Source organism: Bidens hawaiensis, unplaced genomic scaffold (genome assembly GCF_021521415.1).
Source record: "Bidens hawaiensis isolate Kalapana, Puna unplaced genomic scaffold, B.hawaiensis_p1.1 tig00008219_1, whole genome shotgun sequence".
NCBI lineage: Eukaryota > Viridiplantae > Streptophyta > Magnoliopsida > Asterales > Asteraceae > Bidens > Bidens hawaiensis.
In genome coordinates, this window is record NW_027491584.1 from 944229 (window position 1) to 958820 (window position 14592).

The 14592-nt window shown below is 33.8% G+C and overlaps 1 protein-coding gene and 1 pseudogene across 3 annotated transcripts; one reads left to right on the forward strand and one right to left on the reverse strand.

Moving 5' to 3' along the window:
• Positions 1-349: 349 nt before the first annotated feature.
• On the reverse strand, positions 350-10158 carry LOC143637329 (uncharacterized). Of its 2 annotated transcripts, none has more exons than XM_077104747.1 (5): positions 9921-10158; positions 8251-9135; positions 8139-8186; positions 7274-7702; positions 350-411 (listed from the first exon to the last, which is right to left on the reverse strand). In XM_077104747.1, the coding sequence occupies exons 1-5, from the start codon at positions 10143-10145 to the stop codon at positions 358-360; spliced, it is 1641 nt and encodes a 546-aa protein (XP_076960862.1). In that variant the 5' UTR covers positions 10146-10158; the 3' UTR covers positions 350-357. The 2 variants fall into 2 exon arrangements, with proteins under 2 accessions (XP_076960862.1, XP_076960863.1); XM_077104748.1 differs by lacking the exon at positions 350-411 and adding an exon at positions 6988-7080 and having other exon boundaries at positions 7200-7702.
• A 1157-nt stretch (positions 10159-11315) lies between these two features.
• On the forward strand, positions 11316-13526 carry LOC143637349 (pathogen-related protein-like; annotated as a pseudogene). The gene is made up of 5 exons (XR_013154412.1): positions 11316-11335; positions 11453-11630; positions 12254-12386; positions 12468-12769; positions 13378-13526. The product of XR_013154412.1 is annotated as a pathogen-related protein-like (transcript).
• The last annotated feature ends 1066 nt before the right edge of the window (positions 13527-14592 follow it).

A 14592-nucleotide genomic window follows, 5' to 3' on the forward strand; every position in this document is an offset into this window, starting at 1 on the left:
AAATCCCAAATTGTAAAATGAATACTTCTAGTCTAACTACACCGATTCACCAAGTTTGTTACGTGTTTCATCATCACCACAAAACTCATTCAACATTGTGCTTCAACAAATAACCTGCAACATTAAAATATAATCTTTGTTATTAAAATATCGAGCCGGGGGTCTCACCGAAAGCAGCCTCTCTATTCCTACGGGGTAGAGGTAAGGCTGTCTACATTTTACCCTCCTCAGATCCTACCATAGCTTTGCTATTAAATTAGTTTTGTAATGATAACTATAAAAGCGGCTGCATGTTTTAACTGAATCATTGTGTAAAGATAATAATCACTATAATGATACCTGTGAAAGTTGGCATGCTTATCTTAAAGCAGATTTTAAAACTCCTCCAATTGCTATATTCCCCTCTCCAACCTCCACTGCTTCTCTCTCGTACTCTCCAAAATCGTGTTAACAGTTGCAACAGTATCAACTCTGTCATTCATCAAACTCTCAGAATCAGTTGCAACAGAATCAGTTTATATTATTATTATTATTATTATTATTATTATTATTATCCAAAATCTTGTTATCAGCAGCAGGAGTCACAACAACAGCAGAACCAAGATGTTGAGATATTCTTCCAGTGATCCAAGGGTGATTAAGTAATTTAGCAGCAGTATGTCTCCTTTCAGGGACAAAATCAAGAATCGGAACAAGAAAATCTGCCATTTCCTTCGCATCTTGTTCATTAAACTCATATTTCTCCATTAGAACTTTGTGCAGAGGCCAAAAGCGCAACCGACGTATGTGTCTTAAATCACCATGTTGGTTGAAGAATTCCCTAGAGTAACGACCACCTAAAGCTATCTGCATAATAATCAAAATCTTTAAATAAAATTATAATGAAATGAGAAAATTGAACATATCAAAATAAACATTGTTTTATGTCCATTTTTGTTTGTTAACCACTCACAAGCAAGTTCATTTCCTTATTGCATGTGTTGGTAGTTGGTACATTATTAAACTTTAAAGCAACAACTACCAAGAGAGACGATAAATTTTGTTCGGTTAGGTGTTTGTGACTTGTTCACTTGTCCAAACATGAACAAGGCTTTGTTCAGTTCCGTTTAAGATTCATTTCTAAGAGTTTGATTTGAAGCAGTTCAAGTGCAGTGACACTTTACATGATTAAATTTGGGGGAAATATGTTAAACTAGACAATCCGCAATATCATAAGATACATAAATAAACTAGTAACAAATTGAGTGTGTGCAAATAGGTTCCGTACGTACAGATTGATGAGTGTCCCAGGCGAGCCAGACAGTTGAAAAATGGCCCCAGCCGAGTTTTCTCTGAACAACATATCTGGAATGCTTAAACGTATCACCAACACAAACGGCATGATAACCCCCATGCCGGTAATCCTTCGTCCAAGGCAATACATCATCATGCATTCCAGTGGCACCATTAACATCATCCATTTCAGGAACATAAACATCTTTACTTCAATCGTCAACCTTTGTTTCCAATCTTGTATCCATTTCAAGGACAACATCATCATGCATTCCAGTGGCAGCATCAACATCCGTTTTTGGGGCATCAACATCATCCCTATTCATTTCAGGCACTTCACCTTCATCCATTTCAGCTTTATCATCATTATCTACTCCAAATTCTTCTTCTATTTGTTTATATAACTCAAGATCTTTAAACCATTTTTCCTTAACAATATTAAATTGTCCAATAACATATAGATCACCAGGAAAATTAGACAAACCACTTTTCATTGCTGAAAAAATTTCTTCATTGAATTTAAGCAAATCATTATACGCTTTACGTATTCCATGGAAAAAAACCTGCATTATAAAAACATATTCGTAATCTTTACTCTTTAGCATATGTTAACTATGACCCATATGCAAATCTTAAAAACCATATGCAAATATTAAATCATGGTGCTTCAAATGACTATAAGCTGCATTATCTAGATAATAATCTTACCTGCTTCCTTTCCTCGTGGTCTTTTATTGTTTGGTAATCAAATTCTACTCTATCATCAAAACTTGTTTCATTGTTGTATTCAGGATCCTCATCTCCATCACCTAAAGTATTTAATATTAACAAAATTTATATATATATAACTATTTTTGAAAAAGTAACTATGTGCATATATATACCAGCATAAGGAACATTATCAGGATTATCTATGCTTAATGGTTTTGGGTGTTGCGATTCTTCATCAACTTTAGCTCCGGAAAGTTCCATTTGCTCAATTGATTTAAGTTCTTTAGTAGTCCAATGCAAAATTGCAGGATTCCCCTTTTGTTTTTTAGATATCTGTTGTGCATACCATACCTGTATTAACAAATCAATGATTTTATCAGTATAAATTGCTAAAATAGACGTCAAAATGTTGATAATAGAACAATACATACCACTAAGAATGTTAACGGTCCTGTATAGCAACTATCCTTAGACCATTTATCCTTTGATCTCTTCAGACAATCAATGACATAGCCACACCAATCCATGTCCTTTATATCATTTTCGTCATTGATCGATCCTAGGACCCTTTGATTGATGGTACCACATGTTATACCTTCAACCATTACTGTGATAATCGACAACAATATATCAATTTTTAATGTTGATCCCCCTTCCGGTTCACCATTGATCTTTTTCTTTACGTCTGTCAGTTTTATAATCTGACTTCCCTTCTTAGGCATCGGGAATCTAAGTTTCCATGTCTTCACTAAATCATTTTGCACCAAACCGGCTTTTCTCAATGCCTTCACTTCTCTATTTCCCATTGGAAATCCTAAAATCTCGTGAACATCTTTCTTTGTTATTTTCATCAATTTTTCACCAACCATCATCTCACACTTCTCAGCATCTAACCTATCTACCAACAGAAGTGCCAATCTCATTGGTAAAGCCTTAATACTAAAGTCGACCATACATCCGAAACCTATTTCTCTCAAATCAGCTTTTTGTGTGTCTGTTAAACTTTTTAAAATCTGCACTAGCTGATATGGACTCTGTCTTGTAATTAAATTGGCAGAAATGTTTTTCTTCTTGTTAACATTTTCTTTTTTTCCGCTTTTAGTCCCATTCTTGGTTTTCCTTTTATTAGAACCACCTTCTTTGAACTTAAGTTTGAAACCGACTCTTGCATGTTTCGTGAGTTTGAAACCGACTCTTACATGTTTCTTAAGTTTGAAACTGACTCTTGCGTGTTTTTCCTTTTATTAGAACAACCTTCTTTTGTTTGTTTCTTTCTCTTATCAACCATGTCAGACGGAGTGCCGTCTGCACAAACCTCATCTAAGTCACATTTTCTTTTTTTAGAATCTACATACAACATAACATTAATCAAACCAAATAGTAGTACACAAATTCTAATAATGTGTTATATGCATAAAACAATTTTGCATATAAACTATTATTTTTGCATATTGCTTAGTTTTAAAACCACAAAATGCAAAATTAAATTTTTTTTCGATACATATACTATTAACATTTCATTCTACTTCTTGCACTATATACTTCTTTTGCATATAAACTATTACTTTTGCATATTGCTTTCTTTTTTTTTTCAAAAGGTGAAAAAACAACCATAAATTTACTAGGGATATCAATGAAACCCGGACCCGACGGAAATAGCTGAAACCCGACATAATTGGGACGGGTAATACCCGTCCCATTAGGATATGAGGCGGGTTTGGGATTACTTTTGAAATTTATCACGGGTTTGGGACGGGTATGGTATTTCTTATATACCCGATTAGATAACCTAGTAACCCGACCATTTTATGTTCTTATATATTTATTTTATATGTATCTTTATATAAATTAGCATATTAAAAAAAATTATATTTCTAAACATAATATCAAGAATCTAAAAGACTCTTCATTTCCATATTGCAATTCTTGAATCCCTCCCGGCTCATGCACAGTATACACTTTGGCATTCCAATTTTCAATTTCCATTACCGAGGTCACCGAACTTACTAATCTCTGCTTCCTTCTTCTAATGAATAATCTTCTCGCTAAACCTGATAGAAACCTGATGGGTTTGCGTCGGGTACACCCGACGGGTAAATTTTATAGACGAACGGGTTACCTGAAACCCGCGGATATGCCCGAAACCTAATGGGTAATTACCCGACGGGTCTAGGATGAGTTTTATTATGGGTGGCAATCTTGAGTTATGGGTCAATTTGGGTTGTTTTAAGAATTAAATGAGTTGTTTTAGGTCAGAGATTTTAATTATATGGGTCAAAATGGGTAATTTGAAATTTCATCTTGTTATTTTCGAGTCAAAATGGGTCGACAAATTCAAAGAAATAAGTCGATGTGGGTTAGTGTCCTAAGAAAATGTGGTAGGTTTAGGATCAGACCGGGTTTCACACGAGACAGGTAACGGCACAAAACGGGTTTCAGATTGGAATGGGTTCGGTTCAGGTTTGGGTTTTGGTCGATTTCGGACTCGTTTTTCGTTTCGTTTTTGTCCGTTTTTCAGTTTCGTTTTTATTCGGTTTCAATTATTTTAGTTTTGTTTTGATACTTGGTACGGTTTTGGCCTTTTGTTTCAGTTACGCTGAATTTTTCGGTTTCAGCTCGATTTCTCAGTGAGTTTTTTTTATTATTTATTTTTTATGAAACGAGGACAACGGAAAAAACATTTTAGTTTTTTTTTTACTTTTTTTGTTTATGATTTATATTTTGAGTTATCATTTTTTTATTATTATTTTTGAATAATTTTTTGAGGGTTTTTGATGTTAATAGAAAACACATTTAAAAAAAATCATAACTCAAAATATAAACAAAAAATCTAATAAAGAAAACTAAAATATTTTCGTCGTTATCTAAAAAAAACATGTTTTTAACTGTTCCAACCCAAACCAAAACAACATTTTTCTTAATCGACCCGTTTGGACCCTAACTCATTCCGACCCAACCCATTTGCCACCTTTGTTTTTATAATCAGGTATGGGTTTGAGATTACCTAGACCCGACCCATTGTTATCGCTACAATTTACACACACAATACTAAGAGTTTTGAAAAACCCCAGCAACACAATTTACCAACCAATAATCCAATATATAGTCTTAACAAAACAAACAACCTAATTCTCACAAAACCAATATGCTCATCACACCACTACAGACCAGCAGTTATAAAAATAATACTTACGGGGTATGGTTCTAGAACTCCAACTCCCGCTTCGTTTCTTCATTTTTATATTAAAGTTTTGGGCAAAACTTAACTATACAACAATGGCGGTACTGTAGAGGAGAATTATTAATGGCGGTGTTGTGGTTTTATCGATCAATTCGATGGGTTTGAATTCAAATAAATGTACTGGGATTAATTAATTTTGATAAAAAAGTCAATTAATTATGTAATGTAGTTCGAAAAAGACTAATGGATCGACTCTTGGTTGGGTACTTGACATCACTAAACAATAAACAATATACAAATTTGATAATCTTTTCCTTTATTTACAGAGTAAACGTTGAGATAATAATTTTATTTGTTTATTTCCTATTTAAAGTAAATAAATATTTTTTAAAAGTAAAAAAAAAAGTTACTTTTAAAATTTTAAAAATAATCATAATTTATATTTATTTAATAAAAAAATTGGTTTGGTTGGGTTTTGAATGAGAGTGAAAATTTGAGTTTGGTTAGGTTGTGTAGGTGGAAAAGAAGAAAATAGTTTTATAATGAACAATCAAACCACCCAGCCGAGTTGGCGCACACACATCTACCTAAGGTCACGGGTTCGAGTCAAGTCTGACCCCCAAAAACAACCCTAGACACCAAGCCAACCGCTTGTACTCAAAACTACTCTCCAAACAGCCGGAATTATTAGGTTCATGCCGGAGAATGTTGATCATCTCTTCACCCCTGGTAAATGTTTTTGTGTTTTTAAATACTTTTATATTTCTTCCAAGAAACTCAATTTCTTTCTAAATCCGTTAAGTCTACAGTTGATGCAAACACTCCACTAATCCACTGCTATTTTTTTGTTGTTGATCTTTTATGCGAAATGATATTGTAGTTTGCTAATTTCATACTTGATTTTAGAAATTTTATTTTGTTTTATTCTGTTTAGACATGGAGATTTTTTATTTTGTGGTCACATTGAGCCCTAATAGATGCAATTTCTTGTGATAGTTATAAGAGTGTGTTTGGGATTTCCTTATTTAAGTGAAAAAATGACTTTTTGTTAAAATGACATATTAACTTATGAATTTTTTAAAGAAGTTTTAAAAAAAATGTTTGGATTAACTTATTTGTTGAGGAAGACCAAAATGACTAAATATGACACTCTTTTTTAAAATGGGTGTAATAGGTTTTAAGATTTAGAGGGGTGTAATAGGTAAATCAAACACATTACGTTAATAAGTTATATATTCTTAACTTTTCAAAACCTTCTGCATAAGTTAAAATTCAAACCAAAATTCTTCAAATTTTCCATACCAAATTCCAAATTCGGTTTACAAAGGGAATTTGAATTTGTGATTCTTAAACCGGTTTAATCCAAATAACAAAATTATAATATAACATATATTTTTAATCTTTTACACATAAATACATATATATTATTTATTTTATTTTCACAATTCAATTTTCAGTTTATTCACATCAATCTGAACCGGGAACCAAATCCGAATCTAGCTAGTTTATAATACACATTAAACTTATATATATAAAAACCCATTCAATAAACACATCAACATCAATCTAGTTGCAAATAGTAAGAATCAATAGAGAGACATATATAAAATGAAGAGAGGAAATTGTCTTCATCAACTGCTAGAAAAAAAAGAAAGAAATAACTTTATACCCTTTATATAACACCACTATATCAACTTGGTATGATTCCTCTACATGAACACATGGTCTCTATGGGACTCATAATAACCACATTACAATCAATATGCACTATTGTTGCACTGTTGTCCCGAGAAACAAAATCCCAAATTGTACAAATTAAGAATACCTCTGATAACTACACCCTTTCACCAAGCTTGCATCATATCAAAAGTCGGTCTCGCGTTTCATCATCACCACAAAATGCATTCAAGATTGTGCTACAACAAATAACCTGCGACACTAAAATATAATCTTTGTTATTAAAATAAATTAATTTTGTAATGATAACTATCAAAGCGACTGAATCGTTGTGTAACGATAATAATCATTATGATACCTGTGAAACTTGGCATATGCTTATCTTAAAGCAGGTTTTTAAACTCCTCAAATTGCAATATTCCTCACTCCAACCTCCACTGCTTCTCTCTCATCTTTCTCTCTCGTACTTTCCAAAATCTTGTTATCAGTTACAACAAAATCAACCCGGTTATTCATCGAACTCTGAGAATCAGTTGCAACAGAATCAGTTCTATTTTTATTATTATTATTATTATCCAAAATCTTGTTATCAGCAGCAGGAGTCAGAACAGAACCAAGATCTTGGGATATTCTTCCAGTGATCCAAGGGTGATTAAGTAATTTAGCAGCCGTAGGCCTCTTTTCAGGAACAAAATCAAGAATCGGAACAAGAAAAGCTGCTATTTCCTTCGCATCTTGTTCATTAAACTCGTATTTCTCCATAAGCACTTTGTGCAGAGGCCAAAATCGCAACCGACGTATGTGTCTTAAATCACCATGCCGGTTGAAGAATTCCCGAGAGTAACGACCTCCTAAAGCTATCTGCATAATAATCAAAATCTACAAATGATTATAAGGAAATAAGAAAAATGCATAAATGGTCCCCGTGGTTTGACCATATTGCAAGTTTGGTTCCTAGATTATAAAAGTTGCAAACTTAGTTCAAACATTTGTCAGATAGTTGCATGTTTAGCCCCCACGTCAACCCCAATAGTTTTTAACAGATAAGTAACTGTCATGTGCCATTCATGTGAGATTAATTGTCTCTTTTCAAATTTAGAACCAACGAATTTTGCATACCTTGTGCTCGAAAGCGACGATGCTACTTGAAGGTCAGTGCACAATCGAAAGCGAAGTATGTGAAGTCGACGTTTGGAGTTCTAGAGTTTGAAAGAGTATTTTATTAGGGTTCTAATTCAAAAAGGCACACCCTCACATGAATGGCACATATCACTTTAACAAGACAGAAAAAAAATACCTTTCGAGGCATCATTCCAAGAAGTTCCATCATTAACGCCAAGTGATCCTACAAAGTACAAACAAAAATTAATAAAAACACTTCACATAAAATTATAACTTATAATTAATACCTCATCTCTATTATAATTATCACCACTATGAGGATCAAAAAGAACATCGCCAGTAGCAAGCTCAAAACATATGCATGCAAACGACCACAAATCAGCAGAAGTTGAATACTTTGATCCTAATAACACCTCGGGGCATCTATACTGTTGAGTCTGTATATCACTAGTAAACTGCTTATATGTCCAACATGCGTTACCAAAATCAACCAGTTTGCATTTAACATCAACTTCTTCTACAAGCTTCCGTCTTGTTGACCGGCTTCCTCTCCTGTTAAGTTGACTTCCATTACTGGATTCACCTCTTATTATTGATGATGTGGCATCCTCATTTTCCTCTGATTCTTCTTTTCCAGTACAATTGAAAGCTGCCTTTGTAGCTTTCTTTCTAATTTTCTTTTTCTGGTTTATGGTAAGATCACCATTTGAGCTATTAACATCTTCAGAATCTCCAGATTCGGTTAAAACTTTTTCTTTAACAGATGGAAGAACGAGAGGCGCATTTGTTTTTCTTGGATCTTTTTCAGGGTCAATTGTAGATAAAAGCAAAATATTTTCTGGTTTAAGATCAGTGTGAATGATAGAAAGTTGTTGATGCAAGTAATCCAAACCACCTAAAATATGGTAGCAAATTTCCTTAACTTTGTGTAGAGGAATCCCGCGATAGTCCGAATATTTTATTAATGTCAAAAGATTATCACCCAAATACTCAAAAACCAGACACACGTGCTGCCCGTTCGGTCCCGAGTGTTTGAAATGATCTAGAAGCTTCACAACAGCCTTTTTGTCATCCGGATCTCCTTCAGCTATCTGCTTCAATATTGTGATTTCATCCATTGCTGCCTCTGTGTAATGTTGTGCACTCTTTTGCACTTTTAATGCTACATATCTCTACAAAACAGACCACGATTTGCCCTAATAATGCTAATCAGATACTAAAATTGTATAACAAACAAAAAAGGCTTGAAAACTATCATTTCTAGGGCAGTAGGGCTGTAAACGAACTGAAAGTTTGACAGAAAATTCTCTTATGTTGGTTCGTTTAATAAATGAACGAACATGAACAGCACATTTCGTTCGATTAACTAAGAATGAAAACGAACAGAAGCTATGGTTGTTCAATTGTGTTAGCTAATGTTTGATAATTTGTTCGTTGAGTTCGTTAATGTTTGTTCATACTGATTCAAGAAAAACAATTAACTACAAAACCAAATTACATAGGAGTATTATGTGATTAATTAAAATGAATGTTAAAAAAGCACCAAAAGAAACTTGGTAGCCGGACCGAACCGTTGACACCGACCATTATCAGTTAGCCAAATCAAACAACACATTGCTTATATTCATTTGTGCCCATTCGTTTGTGTTCGTGAACTGTTCACGAACAAGTTCATTTCCTTAACGAACACTGACAATAAAACTTCATTCGGTTAGGCATTCGCGAACCGTTCACATGTCAAATAAAAGCTTAACAAACGTTCATGAACAAGGCCTTATTCGGTTCGTTTACACTTCATTTCTAAGGGTTTAAATGACTCCAAATTTGGGGGAAAGTATGATATTAAGTCAAACTAAACAATCAATTTTATCTGCAATCCACATTCCACAATATCATAAGAGCCAGTAACAAATTGAGTGTGTGCAATTAGGCAAAACAGGTTAGGTTCCGTACGTACAGATTGCTGAGTATCCCAAGCAAGCCAGACAGTTGAGAAATGGCCCCAACCGAGTTTTCTCTGAACAACATATCTGGCATGCTTAAACGTATCGCCAATACGAACGGCGTGGTAACCTCCAGGCCGGTAATCCTCCGTCCCTTCGTCCTCCGACGAGTAATCGCTTGCTTCGCTCCGATCGTCACCGTCGTCGTTATTATTATTGTATTCTTCTTCCTCCGCCATCAAATTATTATTATTATTATTATTTGATAACTGGCAGAGGAAGGGAAAAAGGAGGGAGTTTGTGGATTTGAATTGAAATTAACCGATCTGGAATCCAAACCCTAGTGGATCAATAAAGGAAAGAAAGATCGTATCTTGAAGATGATTCTAGGGTTTCTATATTATTATTTCTTTCTTTCAGGGGATATAATGTAAGGTTTACATGTTTTTCGGAATCAGGCGACCGTGGCTCACACCAATTCATTAATTAAAATATTATAAAACGTGACGTGCTTTTATTTACAAAAAATACTCGATTCTTTTCGGATCACATAAAACCATAAAATAGCAAATGTAGATATTACGATTTATGCAAGTCGTAGCACCAAATATTGTGTGGAAGACAACATCAAAACATAGCAAGCTACATGACAGATCATGTGTCGTGTCATGAGTCGACCACTGCTATCATTTTTCGGATAAAATGTTTTTCTCATAAACGTCTTTTATCTATTATGAAGGTGTTTTCGCATCGGAATAATATTGTGCCACCCATAATTATGATTCCTAATCCCTTTGGGTTTCCTCTCCTCGCCAACTTATGGACGTCTACTAGCTCGTCTTCTACATGGTTATTTCCTATGAATTTATAATTGTTAATATGATAATTTATTTCATTTAGAAATCTACAAGCACTATTTTAAACAGCATATCAATATTTTAGTAGTAACAATCCAACTATATTCAAAGTATTAACGATTTTAAAAAATAGGGAACTATCAACTTTCAGCATATTAATATCTACTGTATGATTTATTAAAGAAGAAGAAGAAGAAGAAGAAGAAAATAAATTGTCGACATGCCAACTAGACCCCCTTGATTTAAACCTAGCAGTCGATACAACTACAACAAAATAGATAAACATTGGTCAAGTCACATATGTACTTATAGACATTGTTTTTATAACAATGATAACTTGTTACCGAAAAAATTACAATTATATCAGTACTTGAAAAACTAATGAAACGTATAAACGTGATCATATTAGTAACAAACTAACAACTATGAAGAGTTATGTGTTAGATATTAGAGGAGTACCCGGCGTTACTTATTTGGTCGGTCAAAAAAAAAGAAATTAAGATCAAAGTCATCACTTCATCCGGACTACCAACCTGACTTTGGAGCCATATAATGTGGGGACCCCATTTGGCGTCATTATTCCTACCATGATGGACTAAACACTAAAGAAAGCATTCTAGGACTTGAAGTCTTTTACCAACTCTCTCTCCAATCATCCCTTTTCCACTTGTTATATAAACTTAACTAAGATCAAATAATTTTCTCCATCAAGAACCAAACACAAGCAAGGATCAATACAAAGGTTCAGATGTGGACAAATACAGATGCTTCATGAGTGGTGAAGGTGAGAAGAACACCACATGGAGGTTGGGAGTACCCCCCAACTTTGATGTAGTCAACAAACTCTTCGAAGAAGGCCGGACGAAGGTATTCAATCACTCTTTTACCCTTTTTTATCACTTTACCGAATAATGTACCATTGCCGGTCTTGTATCCAAACCTTGGGCTTCAAAGTCATTTCACCAATTGATTCACAAGTAAACTCATCATGACCTACACAAGTAGCAACTATACAATATGTAAAAGAGTAGCTTAGAAATGTTGGTTTAAAATGGTGGGTTTGGATCAAATACTAATGAAATTAACGTGCTAAACGTGAGAATCAAGTAGAGTAATTATATATACAGGTAGGGTAATTATGTAATTACATTATATAGTAATTACATAATTACTCTATGACGTAATTACATAATTACTCTACCAAGTTTATGAGCAACATTTTCCGTTAATAAGTACATAAACTATCAATATGATACCACCTTTTATAATATAAAAGGTTTTGTGCCGATTATGGTCGTGCAAAAGGATCTTCACACATGTTCATCTATTATAATGCGTAAAACTTCAAGACTTTTGTAGCATATGCACAAAATTTTATAAACTTGAATTAGCTATTATCTTAATTTTTTGCTTTTTCGCTTATATAGTTCTATATATATGCCTTCTTCTTTGGACTAATGCTTTTGTACTCGGATAAATGAAATGGTAAGATATGGCCTTCAGGTTCATTGGAAGAACAAGTTCAAAACATGTTAAAAACATGGGAAATGGAGTTGTTTCACAAAATGAAAGCTGAAGATTTTAAAACAGTTGATGTTACAAAGTTAACATTGTCGGTTAATGGTAAACTCAAAAGAAACTTAAACTTTTGTTCTTAATTTGATCAAATCAACTGTTGATATCCTAAGATTCCATGATTTTTAGGCCGAAAACCTTTAAAACGAGAAGATGTGGTTAAGATAGGCGGAGGTTACAATATGTTTCTTCAAACTTCATTGTCAAAAAATCTACGAATGTATGATCCTAGTGAGGAAACTGTGGATACGGCTCACAAACTCTTTACTACCACGTTTCCCAGAGGGTTTGCGGTGGAGATACTTCAGGTTTATTCCGGTCCTTCGATAATTGCGTACAAGTTTAGGCACTGGGGTTATATGGAAGGACCATTCAAAGGCCATCCGCCTACTGGTGAATTGGTAAAAATGTTTGGTGTATCTACAATAGAGGTGAAGAATACATACTCCATAGCTTTTGCGACCGATATTCATTTGAAAAAAAAAATTGGGTCGTTTTTTCTGTTTTATACTCCATAGTTAAGGATTTTTAGAGAGAAATGAATACTTAGGGCTTCTATTTACCTTATTATAGTCACACACCATAATAATATTTTCTCTACATATATAGTATTAATATTATTATTATTATCATTATTATTATTTTTATTATTATTATTACTACTGTTGAACTCTGATTTTCTTTGTATTGCTTCATACATATGTATTTTAAAGCTGAGGGTCTCTCTGGAAGCCACCTCTTAATCCATGTGGATAGAGGTACGATGTGCCTACATCTCACCCTCCCCATACCCTACTTATAGCTATGCTATTGGTGGGACTTCACTGGGTATGATTGATTGATTGATGATTGATAAATCAACGATGTGACTGTTTTTTACAACAAAAATTAATTTAATTTATTTTTTAATGTAATTTGTGACCATATTTTGAACAAATGAGGTAGATTTAGTCGCAAAATTTTGTCACTTCTATCTTTTTTTCATAGTAGTAAATCTTGTTAAATACGTACGATGTCTGATTTTAGAACCTTTTGTTAGTTGGACGAAAACTTCAAAATCATGAACGTGGAATTCTTCTTCGATAGAGAACGGCTTGCGGTCTCATGAAGGGTGTCAGTGCCACCGGTGCCACCACTGCTGGAGATTCCATTATAGGCAGAGAGTCTTCAGCGTGTCCTTTTTCATAAAGGATGAAAAGTCGGGATAATTTTACATGATCATACAGGATTGGAATAAATAAAGTTATGTACTTTTGTTCCTTTTGTATTGTCAATTGTATGCATGTTTGAAATCTTTAATGCAGTTGTGAACAATAATGAAAATTTACATTTCTACACTTCCCGCGAATAAAGGCAATGGTGCATGAGAATTATCAGCTAGTGTGATTAGAAATTTTGTTATTTGCAATTTGTTTCACATTAAGAGATATAAACGTATGATATGCTTCTACCAGTAGTAACTCGATCACCATTAATTGACAATATAGTTGTCGTTGACTGCGCAATTACTATTGATTGCTGATCAAGTAGTTACTAATGATTCGACAGTTACTAGTGAATTAGTGAAGGATAAGCCTTGAACGAGTGTGCTATTCATCACCACTTAACTCGTAATGAACACAACTTTTTCATTCGAGGGGTTCATCACGTGAATTGACTCAATCGTGCTAACAATTTAAATGACACTTTCTTTGCAAGTAATATTTGTATTCTCAGGGGTATTGAAACGAATAGATCCAAACACATATCTTGATCATCTGCTGGAAATTTGACCGGGTTGGTTTCCCCATCTAATCATTTATATTGATTCTTAAGTTACCCGATCGGGGCTGATGTCCTTATGCTGGGAAAGTTATATGCCTTCTTTATACAAACACGAGAATCCAGCTTCAGCCCTTTAAGCTATGATAGTTATATGCCTTCTTTATACCCGATCAAGCCTGATGTCCTTATGTTGGTCCCTTAAAAGTTTTCTTTCTTTTTTTTTGAACAACTAATTGTTTTTTTCCATCTCCACCCCGTGTATCAAGTGAGACTAAAACCCACAACCATTTGGTTTATAGGCATACACATTTGCTACTATAGACTAAGCTAGTAGTTGTGTCCCTTAAAGTTTTCTAGCTTTTAGTTCCTTTTATCTGCTTACTTTATATAACACAAATATTACAAGTTAAACTCAATATTTACAAGTTAGTTGATATGTTTAATAAATGTTTATTGGGAGAACGATCAAGGAAGGATACGTCTCTATTGG

Coding starts and splice junctions, on each gene's coding strand:
- LOC143637329 (XM_077104747.1), bottom strand. CDS start 10,145: ATGGCGGAGGAAGAAGAATACAATAATAATAACGACGACGGTGACGAT. Junction 8,187..8,250: donor ATAATTATAATAGAGATGAG/GTATTAATTATA, acceptor TGTACTTTGTAG/GATCACTTGGCGTTAATGAT. Junction 7,703..8,138: donor TTGGAATGATGCCTCGAAAG/GTATTTTTTTTC, acceptor ATTATTATGCAG/ATAGCTTTAGGAGGTCGTTA.